The 20466-nt window shown below is 38.0% G+C and overlaps 2 protein-coding genes across 7 annotated transcripts in view; one reads left to right on the forward strand and one right to left on the reverse strand.

Moving 5' to 3' along the window:
- znf704 (zinc finger protein 704) overlaps positions 1–10257 on the forward strand; it is a 39298-nt gene extending 29041 nt beyond the window's left edge. For 2 of the 3 annotated variants that reach the window (XM_007249311.4, XM_007249312.4), the window contains exon 9: positions 3–10257. In XM_007249311.4, coding sequence (XP_007249373.3) covers positions 3–117 — 115 coding nt within the window. In that variant the 3' untranslated portion in view covers positions 118–10257. The remainder of the gene's footprint in view (positions 1–2) is intronic. The other variant, XM_007249313.4, reaches the window with a different exon arrangement.
- Positions 10258–13684: 3427 nt separating this feature from the next.
- Positions 13685–20466, reverse strand: part of tpd52 (tumor protein D52) — a 33694-nt gene continuing 26912 nt past the window's right edge. For 2 of the 4 annotated variants that reach the window (XM_022683187.2, XM_007249306.4), the window contains 3 exons: positions 19739–19780; positions 19482–19530; positions 13685–18367 (listed from right to left, as the gene is read on the reverse strand). In XM_022683187.2, the coding sequence (XP_022538908.2) occupies positions 18245–18367; positions 19482–19530; positions 19739–19780 (214 nt within the window). In that variant the 3' untranslated portion in view covers positions 13685–18244. The remainder of the gene's footprint in view (positions 18368–19481; positions 19531–19738; positions 19781–20466) is intronic. The other 2 variants (XM_022683188.2, XM_007249309.4) reach the window with 1 other exon arrangement.

Raw genomic sequence — 20466 nt, forward strand, 5'->3', positions numbered from 1 at the left:
AGCAGGAAGTCTCGAGGTGAGGGTAAAAAGTGCCGTAAGGTGTACGGGATGGAGAACAGAGACATGTGGTGCACTGCCTGCCGCTGGAAGAAAGCCTGCCAGAGGTTCGTGGACTGAGTCAAATGTGGCCGCCATGGAAATGGGGCAGGGCTTCTTTTGCATGCATAACCTCGCTCCTCCTTTCTGCCCTGCCTCCTATCCACAATTCTTAACGTCCTGGTCTGGACCCAGGAGCTGGACTCTTCAAACATTCCTTCCCAAACCAACGCATTACCTTCCGCCAACACACGGAGAGAGGCGAGTAGCTCTACAGTGCAAAAAAAGAGAAACCGTGTGATCCATTTGTCTTTTTGTTTGTTTTTGAAACTCTGGTGGTAAAACATTCTGAGGCACCCATGATGGGACTTGTTACAGCTTTTTTTTATTATTATTTTTTTTTGACAGCTACGCGATAGAGTGGGGGAAAGGTTCTTGTTTTCCATGAACACTTTTCCAGTTCTGCATTTCAGCAGGGTTGAAGACTGGCCAGCCAGACACCCCAAACTCCCCACTCTCCTCCAAGAGAATGTGCTGCTGTGAGGGCTTGTGTTGTAAAAGGGAGGGGGAGAAGGAGCTCCCCCTAGTGGAAATGGATCAATGCAAAAAAAAAAAAGTTTAGGGGAACTAAGTGGACATAAAACTCAGCTACCCCTTTTCTTCCGTATCGTCACAAGCAATTACACCCATGAGGGAGAAACAGTTTTCTATCTCAGTTTTATATGTGTCATTTCTTTCAGGGATGCGATCAGTGAAGGCAAAACCAGCAGCTACATATAACAGCAGTGAAGGTAATGGATTTGTCACAGGAATAATCTACCTGCAACCAAAAAGGATTTTTTTTTTTATGTGCCATTTTCGTGATTTTGCTTTTTTTTGTTTCTATACTCAGTGATAAATGATATAATAAAGAGACTTTCATACTAATTAAAACTCAACACAGAAGACTGTCATCCAAGCTATTGGTCATACTGGGGGCCACCCACACAAATGGTCTTGTCTTCTTGTCTCCAACTTGGCCATGAACTTTACTCATCATACATTAATGAGGAGTCCAGCACACCATATCTGCCAGAGGATCATGCAGACTCCTGAGCCAAGTGTACAGGTGTGCCTGGGAAAGCTTGGAGATTCAGCCCAGTTACCTCCTATAGTAAAAGAACTCCATCTCCTCTCACCTTTTTCTTGACCTCGTACATTTAAGTAGGAAGTAATAAAAGTTACAGCACTTACCACGTCCGCCCCAGACCAGCAGAGGGGAGGCAAGTGGAAAGCTGGAAACACTCAAATGTGTTTTGTTGTTCGTCTGTGATCGAGTATTGTGGAACGTCACTGCACGCTGCACTCACAACAGTCACATGAGGAGGACACACACATTGCATGGGGCTTTTCTACATGCTGTTCCAGATGGTGAGGACTGAATGAAGAGTGGCTTCCTTTAGTCCTGTATCCTCCTCAGACACATCACCTGTATGATGACAGCACAAGTGTCTCAATGAATTTTACACAGGAAGAAAATGGCTGCTCAACAGGCAGTTGTAAGTTCTCTGGCACTGTTTCTGTTGCTTTGATGCAGTTTGATATTAATAAACCATCCAAGACACAGCACCAACCCAACACCAGCTTAGAAACTGACTCTACCCTCCCAGCCACACCACACCTCTCAGTCCCCATAAAAGCCCATGCATTACATTTTTTTATTCCTAAAATGTTTTATTTTCATGTATATGTTGCTACAAGGATGATTGTTTGTAGTTTTGATCCAAGCTAAACACAGAAATTTTACCTGTCAATGGGAACAAAGATGCTTCTGTACAGAGGTAAATAGATTCAGATCTAAAAGAGTGATTCTTCTTAAAAGAACTGTTTTTTCATATGAATCATGCATTCATACTTCAAAGATGATTCTACAAAATACTTTAATATTTTAAGAAAAAGAAAACTGCCATTTTATTATGTGAATTTCATTGTTCTTTAAAAGAAGTATATACATGCATATCTATCTATCTATATATATATAAGCTACAGAAGTCATGTTTATATTTTAGCTATATGTGAAGACATTCATTTGGCATTTTTTGCTTCTTTTATGAAAACTGCTTTTTCTTTCTTTTTTTCATGTTTTCCAGACAAAATTCCATTAATATTGTAACAGCAAGTCCTTCTGGCCTTGTTGCGTCAACCTGAATGAATATGTTGTGCAAGCACTGCTATACTCAAGTCACACAGCATCAAGGTCTCTCTAAGCACAGAGGGCCAAAATCAGTGTCATTAGCCCTCCTTAGATTTAGGATATTGTAGACTAGGAGGTTACCATGTTCAAATGGTCAGCTTTATGAAGCAAAACCACATATGTGGACAGAGATCCTTTGACTAATGTGTGAATTATGTGAAAGCAGCTGGTACTTGTTTCTACCCCTTAATGTTTCGCTGGTGCTACCTTAGACCAAAGGGCCTGAGGCATCTCGTAGGTGTTAATGTAAGGGGCAGGTTGGCATGCTTTATTGTTTACACATAAAACTTGAAATTGTTTCCGTCGTGATACCTTATTTGACTGAGGTAATAAGGTTAAAGCCTTAGGGTGCTTTCTGATTTTGCATCATTTTGGAAAATATTATGTTGCATATAGAAATGCTAACCCCTGGAGGTTATAGCACTTACCCTGGATTAGCTTTGGGATTTTGTAACTAAAATATTGCAAGATAAGTATTAAATGATCTCATGTTTTGTCACACTCCCCTTACTGACATTATGGTGTTTTTGTATGTTTTGACTGCCATTTTATCAGCTACCCACAGGCTAGTTCCTGCTGTTCATCGGGGTGCTAATGTTTGTTATGTTACTCTGAAGAACCTAGAAATAAAAAATACACGGTTATGGTCCACTAAAGTCAAAAATCCTTAAGTCACAACATTGTTCTTCCCTCTTTTTCCCCATGATTGCTTTCTTTTTGTTATTAGGTGAGCCTGTGTTTACCCCTTATTTCCTTTCTAATAAATATCCTATCTATCACATGTATCTACAATATATATTGCTATATAGCTACATATTAAATAGCCATATTTACGACTAGTCTGGTCCACCCAAACAGCTACGTTGGTCCATGTGACTGTTGTGCAGTATGCTTGTTTGTCCCAATAGCAGATATTGCCAAATGTGATGAATCCTTCAGCTTTTAGTCTAACTTACCTTCCAACTCACTTCTGTGGTAAAACAATACAGTGTTATCTACGGTATAACCATAATCCTATTTGCTATTCAGAATACAACTGGCTTATTCTAAGTGTAAGTGACGTCTACACTGATAAGTATGTGAAAATACAGTACAAACTCTGTATAATATCTTTCTTGCCTACCCATTTTAGAGAGGTCTTGTCACCTTTGTTTCCTTTCAGAAATGCAGGCTTGCTCTTTGTGTTAGGTGTGAATGTGAGAATCATGTCTTTGCATACATTCTCTACTGCTGTAACTGGAGGATGTGGTGGATAGGGCAGGTGTCTGGGTTTCATCTACATATTTACGGCATGTTTTTTATCTGTATGGTACCTACTCTACTATATTACTCAGATCTATTCTTCTAGGTTTACTGGGTACTACAGTACTTGCTCAACTGCAGTTCCAAGTAAGCTGAGAATAGAATAAAAAGGGGAAATGTAAACCATTTGTTGTGCTGACTGGCCACAGAAAAAAGGCTTGAAGGCTAACAATGTCAAAATGGTAAAGACAATGTTTTGTGATGTCACCAGCTACATTTAATGTAGGATTGTGGGGGCTGTGGCAGCAGAAAACAATCTAATTACCAAAAAGATACCAAAAAGCGAGTAGAGGTCGCGTAGGTACCCCTCAGTGGAAAAGTGCCATTAGTATCCTGTAGCCCTTACTGAGTTAGCCTGGTGAAAGCCTTGCTGTGAGAAGACAGCGACTCTTCCTTTGGCAGCCTGTGCCCCTTTGCCCAGACTGAGACCCTTGTGCTACTCTAAACCACCACTCAGCAATCGCCAGATGGCAGATGGGCCACTCAGTACTCCTCCCTTACATAACTCGCCTGTGTGTGTGTGCTTTTTAAAAGTAGCAAATTGCAAGCATGAGACAAGCCCTAAACAGTGTTGTGGGAAAAGGGTCTGTGTGTCTTTAAGTCTTCAAAAAACTGCAAGTGTATCAGATTAAAAGGGCGAAGCCTTGAGAATATGTTTGAAAAAGAGACATGCATCATGCTGATGTACTGAAACAGCAACCGAAAAAAATCCTCAGTGTTGCAGAGGGCTTTGATTCACAGCTGTCATGAACGTGTTAGTGCCTTTGAAAAGGCAGAATACGACATGTGATGGAGTTCCATGATGATGCATTTTACCAACTAACTGGGCTCCAGGTCCCTTTGGAGCATGACCAAGTCATGTGCACCTGCCTGTGGTAGCTTAGTGAGAGCGGGGGGTGGGGGGGCTGGTTCGGGGTGTGTGGTTGCTTTGCGAGAAGGTGGTGGGGGCTGCTTCTTCACCTGTGTTTAAGAATGTAGTGTTGGGGACACACTGGAGCCTGAACGTGCCTTGGTTAGGTTAGATGTGTGGTGTGTATTGTGTGTGTGTATGTGAACATACACAGAAAGCGAAGGAATGTATCTGGTGTCGGCTTGTCTGAGTTCTGTGTTTTTTACCGATTAAATAGGGTGGACGTAGAAGAGCGTTTTGCCCTTTTCTTTGGTTTTCTAGTGAAAGTGTTCTGGCAGTTTTATTGCTAAGGGGTGTCTTTTCTCAGCTGTACTTTGTAACAGAGTTTCAAATGCAGTACTGTAGTTTTTTGTCTTTGTTGTTTTTCTATCTGCTTTCCAAGACATAGGCATGTTTAAGTCAACATTTAAAACTAGATTGAGTTGGTTTACAACATCTACGTCTTGGAAACTTTTTCCTACAAGATCAGTGAGATCATTCATTATATTCTGAAACACAAGCCTTACAGACAAAAATGTGCCATGTGTATGACAATATAGTAGAAAGTTTTTAGCAGAGCAATTTTCTCTGCGAATGGCAGGTCTTTACAAATCTAGAGATTTGTAATTTGTTGATCTTAGTATCAGGTGTCTGAAAAATAAGCAAATACCCATATAAAATGAAAACAGGTTGATAGATATGTGGTCAAAGTTTAGACACAATCTGTGGGAGGACACTTTCTAGGCCATGTCACCATCATGGTAGCCATTCTGAATGCAGCCATCTTGGATTTTACTTCAGTTTTTTTTATGGGATGTTAACAGTACTTTATTTGTTCATGTTTAAACAGTGACTAAGTTAAACAAGAAAATTGACCATAAGGTCTACAGAATGTTTAAGACAAGCTTGCATCTAATACTCACAATCTACCAAACTGTTTTTTATTTTATCTGGATTTTTCCGTACTTTTGCGACACATTGTATATTAATATATAGCATACAAGTCTGGTCTAAACAAAAAAAATTGGTCCGCCAGGAATATCTTGATACCTGCCAATAATGTTGATATGGACCTGCAATCCAGCTTTACTACGTGGTATCTAAGGACTTAAGATGCTTCTATGAGCCAAAAGCAAACAGAGCATGGCAACTGTAGGCTGGGTGGTCTATAATGGATTATGTCGCTGTTCTTGTTAATCAATGACCATGTTAACCTCAAGAACTCAAAGACTGTCGCACTGGCTTTTTACACTTTTTAACATATACTCTGACTGTATTTTTAATACTGCATGTGCATGCTAAAGAAGATAGGACTTTATATAAGTGTGTGTATATTGTGTTTACTGTGGTCTACAGAACAAGCAGAGGGCAGGCAGGCTGCAGTGCAAAGGAGGGGTTGGAAACAGCAGGTCCTCTAATAAGGTGGCACTAGTAGCCATAAGGTTGCCATTGTCTGACTTTAACCATTTATTTCAGGTGGTTTCTAGGTCACCACTGATACCAGAGTCCTGCAGTATATAAACACAATAGGGGGTGCACGTTCCTTGGGGAGAGTGTCAGGCTCTTGTTGGAGTACTAATAGATGGGAAGAGGAAATGTGCCACATGCTACGAGTTCATGACGAGATCAATCTGGGCAAAAAGCCAAAATTCAGTGGCTTCTTTTTAAGGCCCGCTCTATATTTAGCAGCATGGGCACGATTCATAATCGAGCCATTCTACAGCACATGTCAGGAGGGAGGCAATAAACAAGTGGGATGTGGCTGCTGTAAAGCCTGCAGATGCCCACGATAAAAGATGTGACTTCCGTCTGCAGAAGCAGAGGTGATTACAGTGGCCACCTGGACAGGAAATACATCAGCGCTTATCTTGGGTATAGATTAAAGCTGGGTTTTTTCCGTCTGTGAGAATGCATTAGTGGCAACTGCCTGCTCTTGCTCTGTAACCAGTCCCAACTGTGCTTTAAAAAACATTTGACTCTTTTACTGCTTTACTTGTGTTCCATTGTTTTCTGATGTTGCTCTTTTTCAATGTTCCTGACTTAAAGCCGCCGAGTGGGCACACAACGCCCACTGTGCACATAGGCGTATACTGTGTATACAGCAATGGGAGATGTAATAAGCATGTCTTGTCATCATTACATGCCACAGCTGTCAGATGTAGTTGCTGCAATAGAATTCTAAAGCCATAGAAGACAACTGTGTAGAGCGGCCCTTGCTGTGTACTTAATTACTTACTATATCCCTGCTTCCCTGTTTACCTGTCAAGCAATGCTATAGAGTGTATACAAAACTACAAAAAATGTTTCATCATGTAAAGTGTTTATTTTTGTTTTTATTTTTATATCATGATTATTAATAAGCTTGTCAGTTAGAGATGGCATGATGCCACCTCCCCTTTTCCATTCCTAAACAATATTGAAAGCTTGAGTACCAATAGCAAATTTTAGTCTTTAAAGCTAAAGCTACTACCTTTAATATCAGCTATTTTTAAATGAAACTGCTCAAGCATTCCACAACTCTACAGGATGAAACACAACTAACACTATCACATTTCAAGATTGGGTTACATTCATTATTTCCCTCACTCTGATATCCGGTCCAACATTTCCTTCAGATATCGGCCCGATACTGATACCCATCAATACAGATGAGCCATCTCTACTGTCAGTGCTCAGTCAGACATAAACTGCTGAAAGCTGATACCTGAACATTATTCTATGGGTTATCTATAGATCTTAACCTTAAAGGCTGTATTCTGGAAATGGTGGCTTCTCAAACACTGTCAACTCAGTTGAGGTTAATATTTGTTTGCATTTACAGCCAAAATTATGGTAATTTACTTTATAAACTGACTTGAGTCTGTAATAGGATTGTTTTATGGGGCTTCAGTTGGTTTTAAGCAGCAAAAATGTAGTATTGCTTTTTTCCTTTACTCTGCTCCTCATTAATAATAACACAAACACATTACATGTTCACATTAGCCTTTCCCAGCCTTGGTCAAGTTGTAGCCTTTTGTATAACATTTCAGTTTCTTTTCTTTTTCATGGACTGTACATCGTTTTATAGTACGACTGTTGTTCTTCTCACTGGTGGCTTTAAAATTATTAATTTATTATTTCTCTATGCATTACACACTGGTGATCATACCTACATACAATTACACTCAGACTTCCCCACCCCAGAGACTCTCAGACATGCTTTTGTTCACTGCTGGTAAATGAGAGCCACATGGAAGCTGCTAAACAAACAGTATTAAAATGAAGATAAATATTTTATATAATAAAAGCCGTCGCTAGCCCAGACATTGTAATGTATTAAGGTCAGCGTTGTACAGCAGAGCTTTGCAAGCTGTGATGATGGCCAGACTTATTATACAAATTTAGTCTCATACACTTTATACTGTGAGAAACTGAAGTTCAGTTCAGAAAAAACTGTATTATAGCAAAAAAAAAACATTTCTCTGCATTTGTTAATTATTAAAAGGTATTTTAATATTTATATTTTTATTTGGTAAATGTGTTTTTTGTAAAATTTTAATTGAATTGGCATCAAATAAGCTTATTATTTGCCATAAGAAAGACACTTTCACTGTATTAAATTACTTTAAAAATATGAGACTGATATAAGATGGTTTCATACATACATAAATACGTACAATATAAACAAAAGTATTGACACCCACTCATTGTTTCTTTAAGAATCAAGGGGATTAAAGTTTATCCTGCTTTTGCTTTCTATTAGACCTTGAAGAATTGCTGTGAGGATTTGATTGCATTCAGTGACAAAAGCATTAGTGAGATGTTCACCACCCAGCCTAATCTTAAAACTTCACAACTTATCCCTAAAGTACTGGATGGAGCACCACCACCATTCCAGTGAACACACTCCCACTGCTCCACAGCTCAATGCGTGATGCCAGTAGGTGTTTATGTTTATCCACTTCAATCTGAGTCTTATTCTACTGGCTGTGCAAGCTGTGTGCGCATTTGCACATCTGTGACAGCAATGGGTGCAGCTTAGAGTTGCTAAAAGCATTTATTAAAAATGGTGTCCACACATATTTGGCAATATAGTGCGACTATATATACAATATATAATATTTAGCTGTAAGCATAGTTTATAGGCCACCAGCTATAACCCCGAAACTGGTTCTCTTTTCAATCATCATGCAGCAGCGTGACGGGCTTGTGTGTGTAGGCCTTTTAAACCAGTGGATTAGGCTCCCGGAGGCAGCTGCATTTGATATGTGGCTTAAACCGGGTATTTAGAATGCCTGGGCACGGTGAGCACTCAAGACGGGCTGCCTCGCCGGAGCCCGGTGCTAATCACAGCCGTGCATTCATGCTGCCCTCACCTGGCTCTCTCAGTCCCTGAGGAATCAAGAGCTTCCATGTAGCTCCCTCAAGCAGCAAGAGCTCTAGAACAACAGGTCGCTTTCCCAGCCTCTTAAATAGCAGAGTGCTGCTGGAATTTCTCAGCGGCCATCAGCGAGACTCCCTCGAGTCCTATGAGATGATCAGATCTGCTTGCAGTGAAATTTCTTAGTCATGGGCATCTCACACACAAGCACACACAGTTCAAGACTACCAGACACCACACATCTTCAGCAGATCCACATTCACAACATGCTTTTTACTCCCATGGGCGTAATGGCAGCAAGAGCCTGTCTAGACCATTTGTTCCAGTGATGGAACTCTGTTGTGTCCATTTTATTCTCATAATGAGGCTATTCAGCAGCAGACGAGCTGCGGGTCACCAGGGTTCAGGGCCTTTTCTTAATTGATGGTGATAATTGCTGCTCAAAAACACTTCAGCCACAGCCCACGAAAGCCTTCAATGCAACTAAAACAAACAAAACATGTTCCTATTGTTCAACAGTGTCTGACACCAAGATATATCCTAATAAAAACATTCATTCATGCACTACATGCCTGATTCTCTCAGAAATTATGCAAAATAAGGATGAAGGGTTTTTTTTTAGTGCACAGGACCACAAGTCCACATCTCTTATTATTATGCACTTCATATCTTTTTACGATCGTCATATATTCTATACAGGAAAAAGGAGTAGACTGAAGTGGAGTAGTGAAAGAGAGAGAGTTGACAGTGTCAGAGATGCTTATTTTCTTTACTTATTTTCTAGAATTGTATCTGCAATACCTTCTGCAAATGAAAGCACTTGCTGTGTGTACAATGTCTCACTGTTCTGTTGTGTTGCAGTGGTTTCCAAACTTACCTGGGGACCCCCAGGAGTCCACAAAAGCAAAAAGATCTAACAATTTGAATTAATTTGGTTTTCCATAATGGGTTTCTAGCCAAAAATGAATTTCATTGAGGACTCCATTTAAAATATTATTAAGGTACCTGAAAATTGACTGATACCAATGAAGATAAGCTGTACTTTGACCCCAGTCATGAACTCAACATCATCAACAAATCCTCTTTTGAGAGCCAAGCCCTGGGCAATAAAAGGGGTCCTACAGCATGAAATGTTTGGAGACCCCTGTCTTTCTGCACTTATTTTTTTTCTTTATTTGGTCACTTTTTTCTATTCTGGTTCTCCTGTAAGAGAACACACTTGGTGACTGTTATCTTCTCACTCACAGGCTGTGCTCGTTTTTACTCAAAGCCGTGTGTACATAGAGACTGCCATTGTAATTGTGCTAAGGTGACAATGTCCTGGTGCTTGTCGGTGCCGCTGTTGATGTTTCCTTTGGTGTAAGTATGACCTTTCAGAGCTCGAGCTCTGACTTCTTGGTCACAGAAAAATAAAAGATTTTTGGCAGCTGTTTACTACACTGTGTTCACTTCTGTCTTTTTATTAATCTGAAACATTTTTGTACTATATGTATATGTATATATTTATAGCTAATAACTATCTCTCTCAAATGATGGTGGAATTATAAAATGCCAGTCAGTCAATGTACTGAAACAGTACTGTGAAATCTGCTCAGTGCATTTAAAGCCCCATTAAAAAACAATTTTCATGGTATAATGCCCTTGTATGTTATTGGCAAAGGTGTCAAAAGTATTCACATTCATTACTCAGGTAGAAGTATAGATACTAGTGTTTAAAATACTTCTGTAGAAGTTAAAGTATCAACTACTGGTTTCAAAACTACTTAAAGTCTAAAAGTAAAAGTAATGTAAGGTGAAAAAAAAAACAATTAGGAACAAAAGCTTAGGCCGGGCCACAGGGTCCTACAGTGCACTACCCCCCCCCCCCCCCCCCCCCTCCTAAATTAAATTGTTAATGTTGAAAAATGTGGGATGCACTAGGCTGCATGTTGTAGTTGTATGTGTACCCATTAAAATGTTTGTATTGGCTGGTTAATAAATATACAGCCCGATATATATGAGTATATAGCTTACCTACTTTATTATATCTGTTTGAATTCCATCAGCAGTGTAGCAGAGGAGACAGCTACATCAGCCACACCAATACAGAAAGATGGAGTTCTGCAAAAATACAATGTAAACAGATTAAAACAAATCCAAATCCATCAAAGTAAACAACCGCTGCAGATTTTAACTGAGGAGAAACAGCTTGGTAAATTTAGTTTGGATAAGTTTGATATTCGCGTTTCACACACAGCGTACCAAACTCTCCCAAATGATATTCTCCAAAGGGCAGAGGAACAGAGTACAAACTATAAACGTTAGAAAGCGCAGACCTTTCTGTTTCTCTGAGGATATTTGCTGAAAACAGCAGGAATCGCGCAGCGAGCGCGGAGGCTCCTAAGGGACCGTCTATAAAGTACTAAGCCTGATTAAAAATGTAAACATTTTTTCCTACTTTAAATTACTACTAAGACACAAATGCGAGACATGCAGATATAAAATCACTAGTGTATAGAGAGGCATCTGATAATCATTCTACAACTTTTTAAGGATATGACTCGGTTAAATCGTTATATTTTTTTTGTGAATTAAATAATAACTGTAACGCACTGTAAATCACATCCGATGAACATACTAGTTACAACTTTTAGTTTGGTTAAAAAAACTCATTGGATGAATTAGATTTTTTTCCTTACATTTTACATTGCTACTGCGACACAACAGTAAAACAAACACGTTTAAATGGTTCACAGAGACACACCTTGTAATCATAATAAAAAATTAGTTTGGTAAAATATGCCTCTTCACCTTTTAATTTACTTTATTTACTTATTTTTAACACAATTTAAATCCTTCATGTTTTTAATTATTAACTAGTGTTAACCATTAAACACAGTGAAGCATACCTGAGCCTCCATCTCTCTCTCGCCCGCACGAGGCAAACAAACTCATGAGGAGTGAAAGCGGAGTTTAAAACATAATTTTTACATCAAGAATTTGTTTAAAAACAGTAATGCAGGTTCACAGTGTAGTACTAATATTTTGTTAGGCTAAATTTACAGCTAATATAGCTCGACATCTCCTAAACACACAGAAATCACCTGCAGACCTGCTTGCTGTTCATGTTGCACTGTTTAGTGCCCCACGCTCAACGAACGCGTGGGGGAACCACATACCAAACAACCACATACACTGAGCTGAGCCCCAAACACATATTCATGTATTAACCCAAAAGAGCCCATAGCATCGTATGTGTCACAGACCCTTTAAAAGAACAGGGAAGTTCCCTAAATCACTAAGTGTCATATACTGAACTTCCTGAGAGCATCATCACAGGATAGTGTGGAAATCTGTGTTAATTCATTTAACCATGCTTTAGGAGTGCTGGAGATTAAACAAAACTCAATCAAAAAAAGAAATATCTGCTTTACAGCTCTGTTTCAACCATTTCAATAATTTAAACGATTAAACAAAATGTTTTACGTTTCTTATAACTAGAATTGACCTGATTCCTGGAATGAAATGTTAAAACACAAGTTATTAAATTGTTGTCATTTAGGTCATCAGGATTTTAGAATGAGCTGCTTACTGAACTTAAATTTATCTGATTCAATTTTTGAATTATTTAGAAATGGTAATTCAGAAAAGTTCGTACCAAACACATTTTTTTTTACAAATTTGAAATAAAAAAGTAATAATTAGTAATAAAATAAAATTAATAAAGAAAAGATATCACATTGGCGCATACTGTTTATGGCGTCCATACCATTTATTATTGTATTTTGGTTTTTATTTGAGTATTACAAGATGTAATGTCTACAAATATTTAGTGTTCAGATAAATGCCTTTTAAAAGTACTATAATTTGCCTCGCAATTTTGCCTCGAGAGAATTAACCCTTTCAGACCTGAATTATCTCCAGCGATGGAAAAAAAATTAAGAAAGCTGTTTTCTGTCTGTAATGCACAGAAAAAAGACTTTAATGTTTTACTATAAAATCTATATAGCAAATAAATCCAATTAACTAAAATATTTAAGTTCGTTTTTATTTCCATTGCACTGGCAGCCTGTGTGTAATATTTTTTTTATTTCATATTGACCTTTTTATTTAATAAACCTATATGTCACAATCTGTCAAATGGTGTTTTTCATCACAGTAAATTAGTAAAAATGAGCTGTTACTTTGCCTGAATGACTAGTATAGCTGTTTTTCCAGTGCAGTGGGCGGGGCCAAGCTACTGTTTCATTGGTTTATAAACTTGTTTATTGGTCGGTTCATGGTCTATTCTGATAGACAACGTGTTTCAAATAGTGTTATGTGCAACAAAACATTTAATATACAGAAAATACATGCGCTCCACTGTAATGGATGCAGTGTCTGAAAGGGTTAAGCATGTTGCGTTTCAGTACCTCTGTAACCCAGTATCACCTAATCCAGGCCTCTGATTGGCCAGAAGCTCCATCATTCATTCTGAATTACACAGAGAGAGCTTGTAAACAAGTATGGCCACCAGAGCTGCAGATAGCTGTGTAGACCAGAGAGTCTCCTGCTGCAGGAATTCATATTTCCAAAATTAAATCTTAATATAGGAATATTTATTATTTTTTTATTGAGAGAACTGGTTTATCTGAACCTCTTTATGTTCACACTTTCAGTGTAAAATCCAGCATCAACTGAGTGTCTATTAGCAGCTATTGGCCAGTTTTAGACCACCATCTGGTGTTTGTCTGCAGTACTGCAGCATGCAGATTTCTCTTCTGGTGGATAATCTCTATTAAAAGTGATGTGTGATACAGGACTTTCCCCAATCTCTGTCCAATAAACTGATTCTTCTTAACTATTAGAAATATAAATAAAAATAATGAAGCAGGCTGGAGATATGAACGTTGAATGTTGTGCTTTATTTAGCAGCAGACGAACGTACAAACGAGTAAAGAGCACAATCCAGCTGTTCTTGTTGCCACTGCAGGTCAGCCAGTGTTTCTTAGCTAGCAGGAGTGAAAACAGTAAAGAGGCACATCCCAGACAAAACCCTGTAACATATTCAGTGTAAAGTAACCCTCTGTTTGTATAAACAGTTGAAAAAGACATTTTGAGTAGAATTTTAAAAGCGTGGCTTCAAGTTCCCGAATAATATAGTTTACATATTGTTTTAAACTATACATTACATATTTTATTGTTAAGGTCATGTTAGATAAACACATTAGATTAGATATCCATCATTACATTAACACCACCTTTTGTCCAGAGTCAGCTCATATCATATAGGAGCAATCTATAGTTTTTCTGTTTCTGTGCACATACAGCTCTGGAAAAGAATTTAGAGACCACTTCAGTTTCTGAAACAGTTTCTCAGATTTTGCTATTTCTTGGTTTATGTTTGAGTAAAATTAACATTGTTGTTTTAGTCTATAAACTATAAAAATAAAAATATTTTCATTTAGAGCATTTGTTTGCAAAAAATGAGAAATAGCTGAAAAAAGATGCAGAGCTTTCAGACCTCAAATAATGCAAAGAAAACAAGTTCATACTCATACAGTTTTAAGAGATCAGAAATTAATATTGGGTGGAATAACCCTGTTTTTTAATCACAGTTTTCATGCATATTGGCATGTTCTCCTCCACCAGTCTTACACACTGCTTTTGGATAACTTTATGATCATCCATCTTCCTCTTGATTACATTCCAGAGGTTTTTAATTTGGTCAAATAAAAGAAACTCATCATTTTTAAGTAGTCTCAATTGTTTCCAGAGCTGTATTATTACAGGGTGCTGCAGTGTCACTGACAGGGTGCTGGTCATGAATGGATCAGAAGCTGGATATTTCCGGTTGGTGAACTATTCATAGCCTATCAGAGACACTGAGGTGTTTAAAACCTCCAGCAGCACTGCTGTACCTGTTCCACTCAAACCAGTACAACACACCACCATCTGCTCTGTGGTGGTCCTGACCACTGAAGATCAGGTTGGAAGGAGGTCCTATACACAGATAATGAGTGCAGGAGTTGGTGTTAATGTTATGGCTGATTTTCTACGGCACTTAAAGAATAAAGAAACCACAATCAACTGATGCAGAAAGACGTGAGAGAAAGAAGCCAAATTCTAAAGACAGATTTGTGAGAAAACTTAATATCATAAGAAATAAAGCAACAGCTTTGACGCAAAATCATTAGTGTTACACAAATATTGTGTACAGAGAGAGCAACACCCGCCGGCCCAAGCCTTTAACTCTAACTACTGTTAGCCTTTACTCCCCTACCTTATCTAGTATATACTTTATTAAAATATGAATCTGTATATTTCTACTTACAACATGGAGAAAAAAAGTCTAAACTCCAGGATATTCCTCCTTTGTTAGAACAAAATATAACTGAAATGTGTATAAAAAAAAAAGAATGATTAAATATATTTAACATATGTATAAATGTTATATGTTTATATATTATCTGAATCCTAATCAACTTGGCCAGATGTTTCTTTTATCCATGTTAAAGCATTTTATCTAGCCCATATCTTTTCAGACCGGAGCACCAGTAAGCTTGTGTTTTTTGTGTGAGGACTCGAAAGCAAATGCATAGGACGCTGAATTACAGGCAGGACCACTCAGAACCAGTTTATCAACAAGCAGATATGACAGACCTCCAGGGTAAAAGGTCACGACCTGTTCTTCTTGCCCTAAGGACAGTAAAACCAAAAAATAAAAAGAACAGGACTTAAAGGACACAGGCCTTCCAGCATTGATGAGTTCACAGCAAGACAAAACAGACAGCTAATCGATGAAGGTGATCTGCACAGGAATAACAGGTAGGCCTTTGCATCGATAGTCCTCTACTACTGCTAATAATAATACAGGTCATATGCAGTCAGGGATTAAGCCTAATCGTAGACTGTATTTAACTTTCCATTCAAAAATTCTGTATAGTCCAAGACCATAGTCCATCTGGGAAACCAACCATTTATTTATCTTATATACTGGCATGCAAAGGTTTGGGCACCTGTAGTCAGATTCTCTCAGAGTTACAGTGAGTAGATGAACTGATCTCCACAAGATATAAACATAAGGTTGAAAAAAATCTTTGCAATCTTTTTTTTTTTTTTTTAGTTTTGTACCATATTAATTAGCCTGCTGGGACTGTGGCTTGTTCACTTAACTTGTTCACGTAATGACAGATGATGCAGATTTTGAAGCATTTTAATCATATATTACACATCTGATAATGTAATTAACGAATGACTGTTAACAGCAGCAATGAATGTTAATAACATTGAGATCTGAAAAATCTCTGAATGTTTCTCCAAAATGGTTACTTTACATGAGCAGGGAAAAACTTCTCAACTTCCTAAAATATTTTGAGATAACTGCTTTTTGGATTGATAAAAAGGCTAATCAAAGTCATCTAAGGATCCATTGCTCTGGTGTGGACTTTTATTTGCATCTATGGCATTAAAGGAACCTACATTCTCAGAGAAGCAGTGCGCTGATGAGGGCAGACTAGTTTTGGAAAAATTACATATGTTCACAATCCAATTATGAACTCAACACTCTACACTCTATTAATAACAACATATCTTCTAAATGAGTTAATGCACCTAAATGGTGTTGCAATCTTTTATTGGCCTTTATAAGAAAACTTTTCCTGTCTCCAACTACAAAATTCAGAGTCAGATGTGTTCAAAGATTCACATGTATAAAGGCCTGTTGTCTTGTGTAGACTGTCTAAGTTGAAATCTTTGATAGGATACTTGCCAAACTTGGAGTTACTAAGGACTTCACACCACTTGAAAATCAGGTCATCTCTCACTCTCTTAACTATCCACAGCAACAATAATTTAGACCAGTGGTGCCTAAACTTTTGCATGCCACTGTACCAGTATATACAACATACAGCACTGGGCAAAAGTCCTGGGTAGCCAAAGTGTACTTTTGCATTAAAAGGACTATAATCACTGTAGATAAAGACTGTAAATAAACAAAACTACAGTATTTACAGAGTGTTTTCAGTCAAGCTCCACTCGAATTCCAGCATTCTAATGTTAGTGTTCCTTTATTCTTTAAAAATCAATCTTACTCACCAGGGGGTCAGCCCAAAGCATCTTAGGTTTAAGATCATCTTAAGTGGTATAGAGAGAGAGTTCAGTGGGATGCTGGCTCTAACATTTAGAAGTCAACTTTCTGCCAAGATGCACTCCTAGTATTAATAGCTTTACATGTGATTTTCTCAGAAGCTTAAGACTTTTGCACAGCACTAGTTTCTTGTACCTTTTTGTTTACACTTCAAAACCATCCAACATTGTAATTGAGCAGAATGATGGCTAGAAAGCCTTATATAATGTTGGCAACTGGTTCTGATTTAATCTTTTTTTTTTTTTGCAAAACTGAAGCTCCTTTAATATTGGTCACATTTAATTTGTGGAATGTCGGCATTGGCCAGCACATAAGTTGTCATTTTACACATAAGCTTATGCTCTCATGCTTTTTTGTGTTTGCAATTTGCTTATGTGAAAATAAGTGACAAAAATGAACATTAAAAAAAAAAAACATAACAGTAAATCCACAAAAAAAAAAAAGAAAATTTGTTTTTCCACAAAAAAAATCACATTTTACTTTTTAACAATGAACAAATGCAAATTATCTGTATAAGTGCTTTTCTAGTTTTTTTAACTACAGAACTGGGCAGTATTAATATATTTGTAAAGGCAAGCCACATCTGACCTTCAAACAACAGCTACACTGTGCATCCCTGACAGCAACCCTATATAAACTAGGTCATTTGTTGGGTCAGGGCAGCAGTGCAGATCCCCTCCCCCATGTTACCGACCCCGTGAAGAGCAAACTGACCCTAGAGTATCAGCTGAGGCTCGTGTGTGTGTGCATGTGTGTGTGTGTATGTATACCAACAACATATACCACTGACTAAGGTCAGAGGTCGGGTACGGACTCAGTGTGAGGATCTACAGGGACATAAAATTCCTGTAAAATGTTTTAATACCCAAAAAGATCATCTCCAGTGTAGGGCTATCTTGCACCATCCAGAGATGCCCCAGACTTGTGCAAAAAAATGAATTTAATCAACTAACGGAATCTACAGGGTCAAAGAACCTGTAACAGAAATGTATTAGCTGTAGTAGATATAAGGAAACTGGGCAATTATGAGTGTCCCTCATAGAGTATCTATCAAAAAAAAAATCCACTTGTTCTCCACCTGGGCTTAAACTCTACACTCTGTACTCTAAACAGAACACGTCTCCTAAACAGTTTAATGCACTTAAAAAAGAACAAGAACCGGTGCAACCAGTGTTTTTGTTTTCTGATATCATTTGATGCAGAGAAGGGGAGGAACATAACGGGAGGAAGAGAGGAGGGAGGTAAGAGAGTGGAGGAGTGAAGGAGTGAAGGAGGTTTTTCATTAAGGGCCAGTAGAGTGAAGTCAGTGACGGGTCCTCAGTGCGTCTCTGGGTCCTGGACAGTCGTCCCCTCAGGCTGTTCCTCCGCTGACTCAGCATTAGGAATGGAGTTTGAAACGTCTCCCAGCTCACTGGTTGATGGTGTGGGACTCATCTTAGTCTGCAGTGTCAGGAACAGAAATAGGATCAGACATGGTTTCAGAAATGGCAAGACCTACAGTTACAAAGATGTAAACTCAAAATGTAAAAGTCAAAAGATCAGTAGCGAAACTTGTTAAATTATATAAAAAAAATTGTTAAAGCCTAAGTTTAGAATTAGTTAAAGACAAAAAATACATAAATACAAAAATCTACAGAAATTAGAGTAAAGTCTTAAGCAACAAGACGAAAGATTGTATTTGATTAAAAATAAATATGGACTATTTGAAGAGCATCCATTGTGGTCATTCTTAATTAACCCATTAATAACTAGCTTTTGTTATGATAGAGGTTTTATTTTATTTTTGCCTTTTTGTTTTTCTACTTCTCTTTCTGAACTAGATTTTTTTCCCTTCCTATCTATTTTTGCAGCTTACTGGTGTGAGGCAAGAGAAATCAGCTAATTAATTCTAGTCTGCTTCACTTTAAAGGGGTGGCAGCTTTTATTACCACCAGCTAGTTGCCCAGACCAAACTGATTATATACAGCTCTGGAAAAAATTAAGAGAGCACTTCAGTTTCTGAATCAGTTTCTCAGTATATGCTTGAATAAAATGTACATTGTTGTTTTATTTTATAAACTACAAATAACATTTCTCCCAAATTCCAAATAAACCTATTGTCATTTAGAGCATTTATTTGCAGACAATGAGAAATGGCTGAAATAACAAAAAATATGCAGAGCTTTCAGACCTCAAATAATGCAAAGAAAACAAGTTCATATTTACAAAGTTTTAAGAGTCCAGAAATCAATATTTGGGGGAATAACCCTGGTTTTTAATCACAGTTTTATGCATCTTGACATGTTCTCCTCCACCATTCTTAAACAGTGTTTTTGAATAACTTTATGCCTTTACTCCTGGTGCAAAAATTCAAGCAGTTCAGCTTGGTTTGATGGCTTGTGATCATCCATCTTCCTCCTGATTATATTTCAGAGTTTTTTAATTTGGTAAAATCAAAGAAACTCATCATTTTAAGTGGTCTCTTATTTTTTTTCAGAGCTGTACATAGAATAAATTTACAATAAAGCACAACATTAAACACATACTTAATAGAATATCACATATATTCGCTTACCTTTATACTCTCTACTCTGTCCTCGAATGACTTGAAAGTGGGAGTGTTCCTGCAATGAATTTCAAAACATAAAGTACAAGAATTTTGAACAAGGTTCGAGGCAAACAACTGGTTGCTTACACGGTAGCTTCTAAAAAAACGGTCAGTGACTGAGAAATATGGAGGGAGAATCAACACGCCTCAATCCTGAAATAAAAGTCCTAAGAATAAACGTTCTGAGAAACAGGCCTGATAGTGAGCTTGATTCTGTTCCTTACCTCATCACAGGCATGCTAGTGGAATGCTGTATGGATCGTATACTATCGGTCAGCAATGAAGGAAGAGAAGAAGAGAAGGGTTAGGCAAGACACTGAAGCTTAAGCAGTAAGGAAAGGAGTTACAGGAAGTGAAAGGGAGCCTCCCTCTGCTTTACATTCACCTTTTTGTGCAATCAGGAGGAATACAGATGTTGATTAAGGAGAAGCTTTGTGAGTAAGACTTTAATCCACAACGCGCTTCGAGGCACCGTATCTGTGTTCCCCTCATAGATTAAACCAGCACTGGAAAATTCATTTTCCGGGTTAAAATAATCAGGTCGGGGAGAGTGAACTGGCAGTAAAGAGGAGGGCTTAGGCGTGTTTGTCTGGAGGATCAGTGCACCAACTCTGTGGGCAGTCACAGATTTGGAAGAGGAGGATCAAACGAAACTCACATGGGTTACACCAGATTCAACAGGGTTATACTGAGCTCATCTGTACTCAAACACAGACTACTGAAGTGCTGACAGAGATTCAGAGAAGAGGCTTTACTTTTGGAAAGTCGAGAAAAGAATTTGGTGGGAAAAAAATCCATGTGGAACTGCCCAAGATGTACACAGGTGATTCTTCAGTTGGAGCCTTATTTTGCCATTTTCCTTACTTTATTTATTTAATTAAATTAGCATTTATTCACTCTTCTCTTATGACTGTTCCCCTATCATTTTTTTATTCGGATGATTATGACAAGT

Source organism: Astyanax mexicanus, chromosome 3 (genome assembly GCF_023375975.1).
Source record: "Astyanax mexicanus isolate ESR-SI-001 chromosome 3, AstMex3_surface, whole genome shotgun sequence".
Lineage (NCBI taxonomy): Eukaryota > Metazoa > Chordata > Actinopteri > Characiformes > Acestrorhamphidae > Astyanax > Astyanax mexicanus.